The sequence below is a fragment of the Aquarana catesbeiana genome, linkage group LG11 (genome assembly GCF_042186555.1).
Source record: "Aquarana catesbeiana isolate 2022-GZ linkage group LG11, ASM4218655v1, whole genome shotgun sequence".
Taxonomy (NCBI): domain Eukaryota; kingdom Metazoa; phylum Chordata; class Amphibia; order Anura; family Ranidae; genus Aquarana; species Aquarana catesbeiana.
In genome coordinates, this window is record NC_133334.1 from 218,015,049 (window position 1) to 218,027,620 (window position 12,572).

A 12,572-nucleotide genomic window follows, 5' to 3' on the forward strand; every position below is an offset into this window, starting at 1 on the left:
ACGGGGAAATGCTGATGTAAACAAGCAATTCCCCTTTCTGCCTAGTGACAGGACACTGATCACAGCTCCCTGTAATCGGGAGCGGTGATCAGTGTCATGTCACACATAGCCACGCCCCCCCACAGCTAGAATCACTCCCTAGGACACACTTAACCCCTTCACTGCCAGTCACATTTACACAGTAATCTATGCATTTTTAATTGCACTGATCGCTGTATAAATGTGATTGGTCCCAAAATCGTGCCAAAAGTGTCCGATCTGTCCGTCATAATGTCGCAATCATGATAAAAAAAAAAAAAAAAAAAAAAAAAAAAAATCGCTGATCATTGCCATTACTAGTAAAAAAACAAATTATTAATAAACATGCCATAAAACTATCCCCTATTTTGTAGACGCTATAACTTTTGCGCAAACCAATCAATAAATACTTATTTTGATTTTTGTACCAAAAATATGTAGAAGAATACGTATCGGCCTAAACTGAGGAAAAAAATGTTTTTCATATATTTTTTGGGCATATTTATTATAGCAAAAAAAGTAATGCTTTTTTTCAAAATTGTCGCTATTTTTTTGTTTATAGCGCAAAAAATAAAAACCGCAGAGGTGATCAAATACCACCAAAAGAAAGCTCTATTTGTGGGGAAAAAAGGACGTCAATTTTGTTTGGGAGCCACGTCACACGACCGCAAAATTGTCAGTTAAAGCGACGCAGTGCCGAATCGCAAAGAGCGCTCTGGTCTTTGGGCAGCCAAATGGTCCGGGGCTTAAGTGGTTAAGCGAGTTTTGTATTCCCATCTTACTCAAATAAAAGGCTGTCAATACAGGCCCCTAAAGCCCTATATTGACACACTATCTTTGAATTACTTATATTACTTCTAATTATGGTTTTACCTAGCCTAACCTGTACAGTAGGTGTTCTAAATCATCTACTGGTGATTAGCAATATGCTAGTATGGAACAGCTGCCATTCCTAAAGACTTGTTCACACCAGAACGCGGTACAGGAAAACCATGTTCCCTGCACTTTTCCCACACCACGTTCAAAACGCACTGGCTGTGTGATCTGCTGTTTCCAATATATTCCTAACCACCCCCAACGCAGTGAGCATGCCTGCACCGGATTGCAAGGTACTTTTTGAACAGTAGCACATTATCTTTTGTGCGATCCAGTGTGATTTCAGCACATTCAAATAAAGGGGCTGAAAATTGCACTCACAGGAACACGGACCCTGCAGGTGTGGGTCCGGGCAGGTGTGAACCAGCCCTATGAGATTTGCCATTTTTAAGGGCTGATTCACATCAGAAGGCAGTGCACTGCCAAAATGAATGGTCTCATTGCACAATATAGGGCAGGTTGCATTTTTTCCCATCGCAATGCACAGAACACCACAGTTTGTGATTCAGAGAGTTGCAGCGCATGTGCACTGGTAAGGTCTTTTTGAGATGCCATTTAAAATAATTGGTAACAAAGCATACCACATGTGGTATGGTGTGAATGAGCCCTGTGAAATATTTATTAGCTGTAATAAACTCTTTGAGGTCATATTTATTATTATGATTTAGTTAATGTGAAATTGTACATTGCAGTGGATCCCAAAAAAGTCAGAATTTTTAAAAACCTCCTTTTGTGGGCATGGTATTAAACAGTTAGTGGGTAGTATGGTGGCATATGCTATAGTATAAAAGGTCCTCAGTGGTCAAAAGTTGTGATTTCACCAGATAAAGTATGTATAATAACCACACAGCATCATGCAATCACAGAAATGCTATTTTTATTCATGGAATATTATTCTGACCCTAATACCTTTCTCCCTTTTAACTAGTCCCTCACCTAACACACAGAAATCAGCAGAGGAAATTGTTTATCAAACACTGTGCAGCCAACATTTATATTTGTATGAAAAGAAAATCACACAAGCACAGCAATGTGCACACTCACTATTCATAATGTTAGGAAAATAGAATGAAAACACACTCCATTTATTGATATTAACACATTTAAGGAACCTCTTGCTGTATAAAGAGTAGACCTGCCTGAAAATCTATACTGCTGCAGCAAATGTTTCCCTTTTGTTGCTATGGTGAAAGAAAGGGAGGGCGAAGTGAAAGGGATTTGGTGAGGACTAAGAAGGACGTGGCTACACATGATATTTATGTCCATACAACTCTATAACCTCTACAAAACCAGCTACTCCTCAACAAAAATGCTATTAATTGTATCTGCTACCATCCAGCAGGTCTGTCACAGAGGTAGTGATTAACCGCGGGTATGTTTTTTTTCTTAAATTACACCGTAGTGCAATATAAAATCCCATGTGTAGCCATTTCCTTACATAGTGTGCCTCTTAATGTGGAATAATAGGGTCAGAATATGGAATGTGAAAGTACCCCCTTTTTACAGGAGGATTATTTAACCGCTGTAGGGGTATTTGAGCAGTAGAGCCTCTCCTGGCACTAGCTTCAGATCCTTTAGAGAGATACTGCTACCCTCCTTCCTCTCCGAGTTTGAGCTCAGCACCACCGTACAGTGCTCTGGCAGGTTTGCATGCGTTATTGTCACGCTTATCTCCTCATCTGGGTCAAAGTTTACTACAGACACAAATCTTTCATTTTGGTCCCAACTGCGCTCATATGCTAGTGATTTGTTACTTTGATGAAGTAGTGTGAAATCTCCATGCAGAAGTGATCGCTCTTTTCCACGCAGCTCACTTAAGCGTTTGTACGCACTGAGGATTGAATCCTTGTTGTCTTCTTGTCCCTAGAAACAAAGTGAATATGTCAGATTTTCTTTTCAAGATAACCAAAAGTGATTATGTAGTCTGAATGCTAGTTACTGGGATATATGTAAACATTTTTGGATCATATTAGAATGTGGGAGATTTTCATTTAGGATGGTAGTATGGGGGGGGGGGGGGGGGGGGGATTCCTGTCACATAACCCAATTTTCAGGCAGCCTCACATAATCCTCTTTGCAATACAAATTAGCTAAAGTCATTGGAAAAATGTCAGAAATCTCTGATACTCTGTTATGCTACAAGTACTTAACAGTATAATTCTGCATATTTTCAAAAACAAGTTAACAAGTTAGCTTTTCTAGGAGGCTAAAGTGTTCTATAAAAATCCAGATATTAAAAATGACGTTTTACAGGTCTGGAATAATAATCCAGCTTTTGAGGTTTTAGTTTAGGAATGTTTTGTTCTGTTTGGCTTAAATTTGGTTGCTAAGTAGGGCAAAGGTTGTTTCTAAGAACTTGCTGACACCAGATTATCTGAGAACAATGAAATCCGCTGAGTCAGGAGGAAGAAAGGCCCTTGCTGCATGGAATGCTAAAAGCAGCAGAGATAAAACTGGCTGCCTAATGGACTTTAGTATAGGGGCAGGGGGCACTGATTATAAAGGAATAAATATATGCAAGTAAAGAGTTATTGCTGGGAATAAAGTTCAGCTGTTGCACTAGTACCTTTCTAATCAGAAGTTATCTGTAAATTATTACAGACAAATGCCTCCAATACTCATACTAGACTTTATCTCTAAAAGTTACCTGTCCAGGACTTTTGTGCAGGTTTGACATGTATCATTCTTCTAATGGTATTTAAAGTGGTTTTAAACTTAAAAAACAAAACAAACAAAAAAAAAACAAAAAAAAAAAAAAACACTGACAGGTAGGGGGTTTTATGTCAGCTGAGACCCTATCAGTCTCTTCTCCTGTGAACGCTCCCTCATGCCTGTCAATAGGAGTGGGCTCTGGCATGTTTAGGATCTCACCCGCCTGATCCCGCCAGGAAGCCAACACTGCTAATCACAGGTAGCGAGACATTTCCCAGTCCACAGCTGCGCAGATCGGGAAATGTCTCACTGTCTGTGATTAGCCGTGTGTAGTGTCGGCTTCCTAACGGCATCTGGCAGGTGGGATCCCGAACATGCCTGAGCCCATTTCTACCCGTCAGCGGTAATCTACACTGAGCCACACATGTCTAGCTCAGGGTACATTACAGCATCCACTCTTTGCAGTGGTAATGGGACTCCCGTGCACATGTGTGAGAGTGACATAATCGCGGCCCAGCCATTTAAGCTCCTGGACAAAGTAAACCTGGAAGTGAGACCTGGTGAGGATGGAAGCACCCCTGCACTGGCAGCGCAGAGCTTCCTTTAACAGTAAAACCTGTCATAATGTGTTAGTACGCAGTGTCTTTTGATTACTTAATGTGTAACGATTAAACCTTAAACAGAAAGAAATCCATTCAACATAGCTATAGTACAGCTAATCTTATATGATCCAACCCTAGTGCCTATTCATGTTTAGGTATATAGAGCCGGGTGGGGAAGGTATGCTGTAGACACCTTCCTGGCCCTGCATTATCAGGGGGAAAGCAATAGTGATTAAGCACAGCTTTCTAAATCGTCTGATCATTCTTGCTGGTAAACCTCAGCTTGTGGTGTTGACAGGTGCACTATAGACACATAGCTCCCAACTGTCCCTGATTTCGAGGGACTGTCCCTGATTTGGAGCAATGTTCCTCTGTCCCTCTTTCCTTCTCATTTGTCCCTCATTTTGATCTGATCTATATAGTTGTAGATAAAATGCACGTTTTATCTTTCAAAAAGTGTTTCCCAATGCTAAACCTTTCATCCAAATTCTAAATTGCTGAATTTCCCCTGTGGGAAAAGGGAGTGTCTTATGCCTACATATGTTTGCTAATAGGTGTCCCTCATTCCCATCTTAAAATGTTGGGAGGTACGTAGACAGTAACTACCGGTATTCGTTTGGCCAGATCAGTAGACTGGCAACTTATGCCAATGAACATAAGATAAATCATTCCCCAATGTGGCCCATTACAGTTGGATCAAGAAACTAGTGCAAATCTATTGACGACCTGGAGAACTAGCATTTAAGAACCACAATTTGTTCATTGTTTTCTTGGATAAACATTATTCTCCTGATAGAAGACCAGAGGCAGGAATTCATTACACAAAAAGTGCATATGTGAATGTAACATTGATTCCACTGAACATCTGTGCAGTGGTTAGATCATCCAAATGTGGGCAGCCTAAAGGTTCTCATATTGAGTATTTTGGAGACAGTCATTTGTACAGGCAGGATCCAATATGCCCCTGAAGAAAGCTTTCCATAGAGCACTTGCAGAGCATTCCTTGGGGGGAGGGGCAGAGAGAAGAAGAATTGCAGAACAGGTTTATCAGGGTGGTCAGTAGCAATCAGGAAAGGTTAACTATCCTGTCTAATTATTAATCCCCTCACCAACACCCAGGTCAGAGGCGGACATTTCACATCTCTGGGTATTTTACCCTGTTTATCCCCAGCAATTCTCACCTTAAATGTGATGTTCCCATTGACATAAGATTTCATTGCTGGTTCTCCTTTAGAAAATCCATGGTTTTTGCTATCATCCCACTGCATGTAAGGAGAACTGACTGCAGGCTGAGGAGAGAAAACTTAGGCTTAGGATATATTGCCATATCATTGCAAATTAATCTTCCTCATGGCAGAGTTTATAATAAAAATAATGACCTAGCCTGTTTCTGCTGCTTGACTTTAGTAAGGAACAATACGTATAAACAGAGAAAATTAGCAAAAATGACTTACTTGTCCAGGCAAATCTTTGAGTCCAATTTCATCCCCATACAAAGTGAGAGGTGTGCCCTTAAGAGTGAAAAGCAGCAGCTGGTAAACACGCAACAGCTTCTCGTGCACCGCAGAGGCCATGTGTCCCAACCGTGGTCTGACCTGTGGGGAAGGATGTTACACATGATTTATCTTAAATATAATGGAGAAGTATTTACAATTATCAATATGCTGGATTCATAACATGTTGACATAACTTCTAGACAAAGAACCCAAGTACCTTATCAACAGGCCAGGGGTTCCGTACACCAAGGGCTTCTGATCATTTAAAAAACACACTTTTGGAAGACCCCTTTATCTTCTAACACACAAATCAACTCACTGCATTTCAGATAAACTTCCCATAGGTCGTGAACCATGGTGCCTAAGTTTCCAGTTCAACGTCAGAGGAGAATTTACAAAGTCTGGAGCAGAAATAATCTGGAGCAGCTGTGCATGGAACCCAAACAGGTTCTAGCTTTCAATTTCAAAGTTTAACTGAACAAGCTGAACCTGAGAGCTTGTTACTATACACAGCCGCTCCAGATTTTGCCTGCTCCAGTTTTAGTATATTGCCAATGATCATCCTTAAAAACAGAGCTCCAGCCCCCTACCACCAAAAAATTAAAAGTTAGCAGTTACAAATACTGCAGCTGCTGACTTATAATATTAGGACACTTACATGTCCAGGGATCCCACTACGTCGGCACCCCAGCCAATTTTTCAATCGGCTCTCATTTGCTGCCACGGCCATTCCTTGTAAGGGAGACCAGCAGTGAAACCTTGCGGCTTCACAGCCGGTTCCTTACTGCGCATGTGCAAAGCGCACTGTGCTCTCTAAATAAACCAAGGGGGTACCTCGCCGTGAAGTCAAAAACAGGTACCCGCTACCCCCCGAAAGGTGCTAAATGTGCCAGCGAAGGGGGGGGGGGGGGGCAAACCAGCAGAGCATTCCCTTTTGGGTGGAGCTCCGCTTTAATTTTGGATATAAAAGTGATCCAATGCAAATAAATCATATAGTGCAAACAGTGCCCAACAAGTGCAAGGTAGCCCGATAAGTTGGTGACAAAAATGATCTAACTCCAATTCTTCCAAACAGGTACCACTACTCTCCCAGGGGCACCCAAATGGTATTGAACTCACCTTGTGATTTTGACCACTTAAATTAACAAGATGGCCAAACAGTGTAGAGCTTGGGCTTAAAATACTACTCCAACTCTGCAGGGGTATATGGTAAATGCTGTTATCCCCATATACAACACTCTATTTTAATTGCATTTTATTGTAATTTTTAATAAGAATAATTTTGTGTCATGTTTTCATCTCTGCTAGATGGTTATGAATGTTATATGCAAAGATTACATTATATCCCTGAGGATTCAGAGGAGTATATAAAGATCTGTGTGGCTTGTTCATCTTTTCATTTAGGTGGTATATTCTCAGACAAGGGTATTGCTGTATAGAACATCAATTTGCTCCTTATGTAGTAAACACAATTTTGTTTGCTTTAGTGTAGGTACTGTAACTGTATCCATGGTGTCTCCCTTAAAATGCTACTATAGCTGCCCTTACCGCCCACAAGATCCAGTCCTGTTTAATGGCAACCTGTTGGTACTGCTTGATGCGATTTCCTAGGGAGCCGTCACCGAAGTTGCCATTGTTTATCAGGTAGCGTGCAGTTAACATGCCACTGGCAGTGTCATTAAGGATTGTTAGAATGTTGTCAGGCCAAGGTTCAATAGCTGAGGTAAGCAGCACCCTGTCAAAGTGAAAGATAAAACATTATGATAATACTTTTATCTCTAAAAAAGTTACAGGGAGAAATAAGCAAAGTATGCTAATCAAGAATTGGGTATAATATTTACCTTGCTTTCCCATCTGAGCTGTGGTTGGCAGTAATGTTCCTCAGTTCTTCAAGAACCTCTCCTGGCTGTAATATCAGATCAGAGATGTGAACATATGAAGAAGAATAAAGAAGAGGAAAGAGGAAAAAGGCATTTTCTCAGTAAAATGCTAATTTAACTCCAATATTACTTACATTATCTATGCTCTCAATCCCGTTAAAATAAATTCCTCCAACGCCAAAATCAAACCAAAAGTTCATGGCTTCCTACAAAAAGAAAGAACAGAGGTTTTTTTTTTTTTTTTTACTGAACAGCTTTTTTCTGCCATATACGATTATGTTTTTTTCTGACCGAGTGCATACATCTTCAAAATCTACAAGCAATAAAGCTCACCTTAATGTTGTTCAGCAGTTCACTATCTGGTGCTGCCACATTGTAATTTAACCAAGAACTGTTGCCACCGTGGTTTGGAGTGAGATCCAAAATTATCTGAATACCTAAAATTGAAAGAAATAAAAATAAAAAAAGAGAAAGTGTAAGACAAATCTGTTGATAGTGTCAGCTGTTAGTCTCTGATTTATACATCATCTTAAAACAGAGGCGCCAGACAGTTTGTGGGGAAATAAACACATTAATCCTAAAAGAGCCTCCTAATTCATCACAAGTGTTCATTTTAACTGGGTCATGCGGTATAGGGACGTTATTTAATAACTGTGAAAAAATGTAGGCAGTTATCCATTAGCAAGGAGATTTCAGCTTTAGTGTAGCCATATGAAATACCATTAAGCAGTTAAGAATTCCTGTTCATGAGGAGTTGATCTATCATTCGATTTCTCATGAATGTGGCTGCTAGAAAATTTCAGTTCGACCAGCGCTGATCTATGTACTCTGATGGTGGGGAGGATTTCCGCATCCACATCAAAGCATGTATGGGCAGTTTTACTGTAATTTACTGCCTTTTACCCAAATAAAATCCAGATCGTTAAATTCTTTTAGGGCGCTTTCACACTGGGGCGGACGGGCGTTGATGGTAAAACGCCGCTAGTTTTAGCGGCACTTTACCGTCATTTTAGCGACGCTATTTGGCCGCTAGTGGGGCGCTTTTAACCCCTGCTAGGAGCCGAATAAAGGGCTAAATGCGCCCATGTAGCACCGCCGCCGAAGCGCTTTGCAGGTACTACGGCAGCGGTGCCCATTTATTTCAATGGGCAGGAGCGGTGTATACACCGCCCAAAAGATGCTGCTTGGAGGACTTTTGCTAACATCCTGCAAGTGCACCGCCTCAGTCACTCAGGCTTTCACACTGGGGATGCAGGGGAGGCATTTTACAGGTGCTATTTTTAGCCCAAAAGCGCCTGAAAAACACCCCAGTGTGAAAGGGGTTTAATACATCTGCGCGATAGGCCAAATATGGGCGATATGCTAAAATGTTCATTTTACCAATGTAAATATGTAACATACAAAAACCCCCTTAAACCTTTAACTCCTATGAAAGGACACTGCATGTCTGTAGTTTATCATAATTCAGTTAGGAGCACAGATTTATAGAGCAATCATACTCACTCTTTTTACGTGCTGCCTCTAACAACTTCTTCAAGTCGTCATGTTTGCCATATTTGCCGTCAATTTCTGTAAACTTAGCATCTGAAAGGTCTGCAGCAGTATGCAGGGGTCCAATCACCAGGCCTTTCACCTTAAGGGTGCTGAGGGAATCCAGGCGCTCTTGTATACCTAAAACATAGTAAAAAAAATTTAAGACTTAAGACTTGACTAGTTAAAATCATGTTTACTTATTAGCCCCAAACTCTAGTATCTACAAATATACACCACAGTATAGCTGAGAGTTTCAGAATATCTGGAATACCTGAAACCTTCACACATATTAAAGAAATGCAAACACTAGACTAATGTGTGACCAATAGATTCAGTCACTTCTCCCCAGTTAGCAGGGTCTCTAACAATCCATTGAAATTATCAACTAATAAAATTTAATTTAAAAGAAACATGCACTTAGAAAATAAGGAGGCTTTCATTGATGAGCTTATTCTGAAAATGCTATGAGCATGGCAACTAGAATTCTAGCCCCAGAACTTTCATGTCAAGTCACTGCAGGTTGCTAGTTACTTTAAAAGTCATAACTCTTGATCTCCATAATTGTTCCAGGTCAGTGACAAAAAAAATGAAGCCACTGGATCAATAAAACAGGCAGGTGCTGATGTTTTCAAAAGGATAGACAGCAGGTACAGTTTGGATGCAGCATAATAATAATAATAAATGTACTATATAAAATTTTCAGAGGTGTAGAGCATTTTATCTCTTTTAGACATTTCATTTTGTGCCAGTATAAAAATATCTGTCCTTAGCTGTTAGCATAAGTAGCACATTAGACACAAAACTTTATATAGTGGTTGAAATTTAAATTTGAATCTTAACTATGGGAGAGCTGACTTTAATTTACATGAATTCCATGGATTTCCATTATAAGTACAGTACAATGAAGCTAATGCAATAGCTTTTCAGACCGGCTCAAACTGGTACAGAACAACTTCCTGTAGTATGCCGGGTCTTCTGATGCAATCCTATGATGCTGTGTCACTCTTACATCAGCACGCCAGTAACACGAGGTTAAGACACTTACACTAGTTAATAGGTATCTTGGACAAAGACCTGAATAGAAGTGATAATCCAGAACAAGCATCAAAAGGGGTCAGATGTCCACTCACATTAGAAAAGCTCTAGGCTCCTGAAGAAAGATGTTTTTCTAAACTTCACAGAACTCATTTATAATCATCCTCACTGCTAAAAATCACTAGATTTCTTTTTCTACTCACCAGCAATATCACCAACTCCATCAGCATTTGAATCTTGGAAGGTGTCAGGGTCTCCTAGCTGATAAAGAGGTCCCTTGTTCCACCACTCCATCACAGGTAAAGGACGACAGCGGGGAGCTTGGACAATGATAACCACTGCCCCGGCCAGCATTCCTAACCAGCCTAGCCAGAACAGGATCAGGAGAGCCCACCGGACTTTCACCCACCCTGGAGTGCCGGCCACCTTCAGAAGCTCTTCCTTGGACAGGCCAGTAAACTTCTGGGCTGGGTTGCTGTCATCATCATCATCCTCCAGTTTAACTTTAACAACACCATTTTTTTCACCGCCTCCTCCAACTGGAGGGTCTTCAGCCCCTGCGGCCATAGGTTGCTTCTCTGGGTCAATCTCATTCAGTTCCACGTCCTTCATGTCTAGCGCTGTATCTTGTGTCATATCTAATGCGGCCGATCAAGCTAACAAAGTAGAAAAATAAAGAGAATGTAGAATATATACATCAATAATACAACAGTATACTGCTATACAAAAAAACCTATAAACACAAAGAAGTTTATAGAGAATGTAGGTATATGTCCAACTATGGGTTCTCTCAATCCTGTAAACTCAAACTATAGAATTATCTGCCTGAAACAAACACACTTAAGAGTTATCTTACCAGTTTGTACTATGTTCTCAGGCAGCTGACAGGGTTGAGTCTGCTTATGCATGAATGGCTGTCCTTTAAATAGAACCTCTGCCCCTCCCTTTACTCCAGGCACAGCCTCTTTGTCCTCTTAAGGGGGAACTGAAATGTTTGCTCTCAGGCAAACTACAAAAGACAGAGAAATAGAATACAGAAAAAAAAAATTGTTATAAATATAATATATATATATATATATATATATATATATATATATATATATATATATATATATATATATATATATATATATATATATATATATATATACACACACATGCATACACACACAGTTTAAAACAGACCATATGTACAGGATGGATGTTATGGAGCAATTTAAGATGTAAGATACTAGAAATACTATTAATTACATGTAACAATCCTGTTATGTCTGCTCATTCACATCGGATGCCTTGTCAAAATACTTTGCTGCATGTTTTAGGGCAAGAGAAACTTCTGCATTTGTAAAGGGGCCCATTTCCACCCCTACATTGCTCTTAAACATTTCTTTTTTCGGGGTCGTGCACCTGCACACCTGTCAAATTGGGAGCAACGGCTGTGTCCATGCAGTCGCTGCATTCCAGATAACATGAATGGGACTGCCTGCACAGGGATGCACAGAATACCTGTGCCTCCCCTTGCGGGCAAACATGGCCCTCACCTGGGTGTACACTATCGTACGCCCATGTGAACAAGGTCATAAATTCAAGTACCCTCCCTTGTGCCTAGGCTTTAATATTCCAACCAGACCCAGGAAAGGGCAGCAAGCGCACAGCCTCCCCTCTTCCAGGACCATACCAGGCCACATGCCATTTAAAGAATAAGTCCACTTATTAAATATTATTATTATTATTATTATTATTATAATAATAGCCCATTTTTTTTTGCAGGTAAAAGACTGAGACTCCAGTGTGAAAGCCCGAGTGCTTTCACACTGGGGCACTGCGCTGGCAAGATGGCAAAAAAGTCCTGCAAGCAGCTTCTTTGAGGCGCTTTAGGAACAATGTATACACCGCTCCTAAAGCGCCCCTGCCCACTGAAATGAATGGGCAGTGCCGCCGAAGCGCCTGCAGGCGCTTTTAACCCTTTATTTGGCCACTAGCAGAGGTTAAAAGCACCCCGCTAGTAACTGAAGCTCCTCTAAAACGACAGTAAAGCACCACTAAAACGCCGCCTCGGCAGCAGCGCTTTAGGGGCTGTCTACATCCTAAAGCGCCTTAATAAAGCTGCTTGCAGGACTTTTGATGTCCTGCCAGCGCAGCACCCCAGTGTGAAAGCACTCGGGCTTTCACACTGGGATTGCAGATGAGGCGTTTTTCACGCTTTTTACAGGCGCTATTTTTAGCTCTAAAGCGCCTGAAAAACGCCTCCAGTGTGAAAGGGGTCTTATTAGCACTGTGTGAGTTAATTGAAAGCTACAAGCCAACATCCACAAAGGCAAAAAGGTGCTTGTAGTTCATTCATTCACAGAACTCTGGGAATGAATAATGCTGCCATGTGGGCGGAGCCCCGCACGGCCGCAGTGTTTTCAAAAAGTGACAGCCCATATGGGAAACTTCTCCCAGTACCACTGTCACAGTCAAAGAGGGCAGCAGGGAGC

At 40.9% G+C, this 12,572-nt stretch overlaps 1 protein-coding gene across 2 annotated transcripts in view; it reads right to left on the reverse strand.

Annotated features, from left to right (window-relative positions):
• Positions 1 to 1,754: 1,754 nt before the first annotated feature.
• The window catches only part of LOC141112453 (amino acid transporter heavy chain SLC3A2-like), a 29,533-nt gene continuing 18,715 nt past the window's right edge, over positions 1,755 to 12,572 (reverse strand). Inside the window, exons 2-11 of one of the 2 annotated variants that reach the window (XM_073605313.1) lie at positions 10,949 to 11,101; positions 10,296 to 10,748; positions 9,028 to 9,195; positions 7,858 to 7,961; positions 7,659 to 7,730; positions 7,486 to 7,550; positions 7,193 to 7,379; positions 5,603 to 5,743; positions 5,330 to 5,437; positions 1,755 to 2,757 (exon numbers count right to left, since the gene is read on the reverse strand). In XM_073605313.1, coding sequence (XP_073461414.1) covers positions 2,410 to 2,757; positions 5,330 to 5,437; positions 5,603 to 5,743; positions 7,193 to 7,379; positions 7,486 to 7,550; positions 7,659 to 7,730; positions 7,858 to 7,961; positions 9,028 to 9,195; positions 10,296 to 10,728 — 1,626 coding nt within the window. In that variant the 5' untranslated portion in view covers positions 10,729 to 10,748; positions 10,949 to 11,101 and the 3' untranslated portion in view covers positions 1,755 to 2,409. The remainder of the gene's footprint in view (positions 2,758 to 5,329; positions 5,438 to 5,602; positions 5,744 to 7,192; positions 7,380 to 7,485; positions 7,551 to 7,658; positions 7,731 to 7,857; positions 7,962 to 9,027; positions 9,196 to 10,295; positions 10,749 to 10,948; positions 11,102 to 12,572) is intronic. The other variant, XM_073605314.1, reaches the window with a different exon arrangement.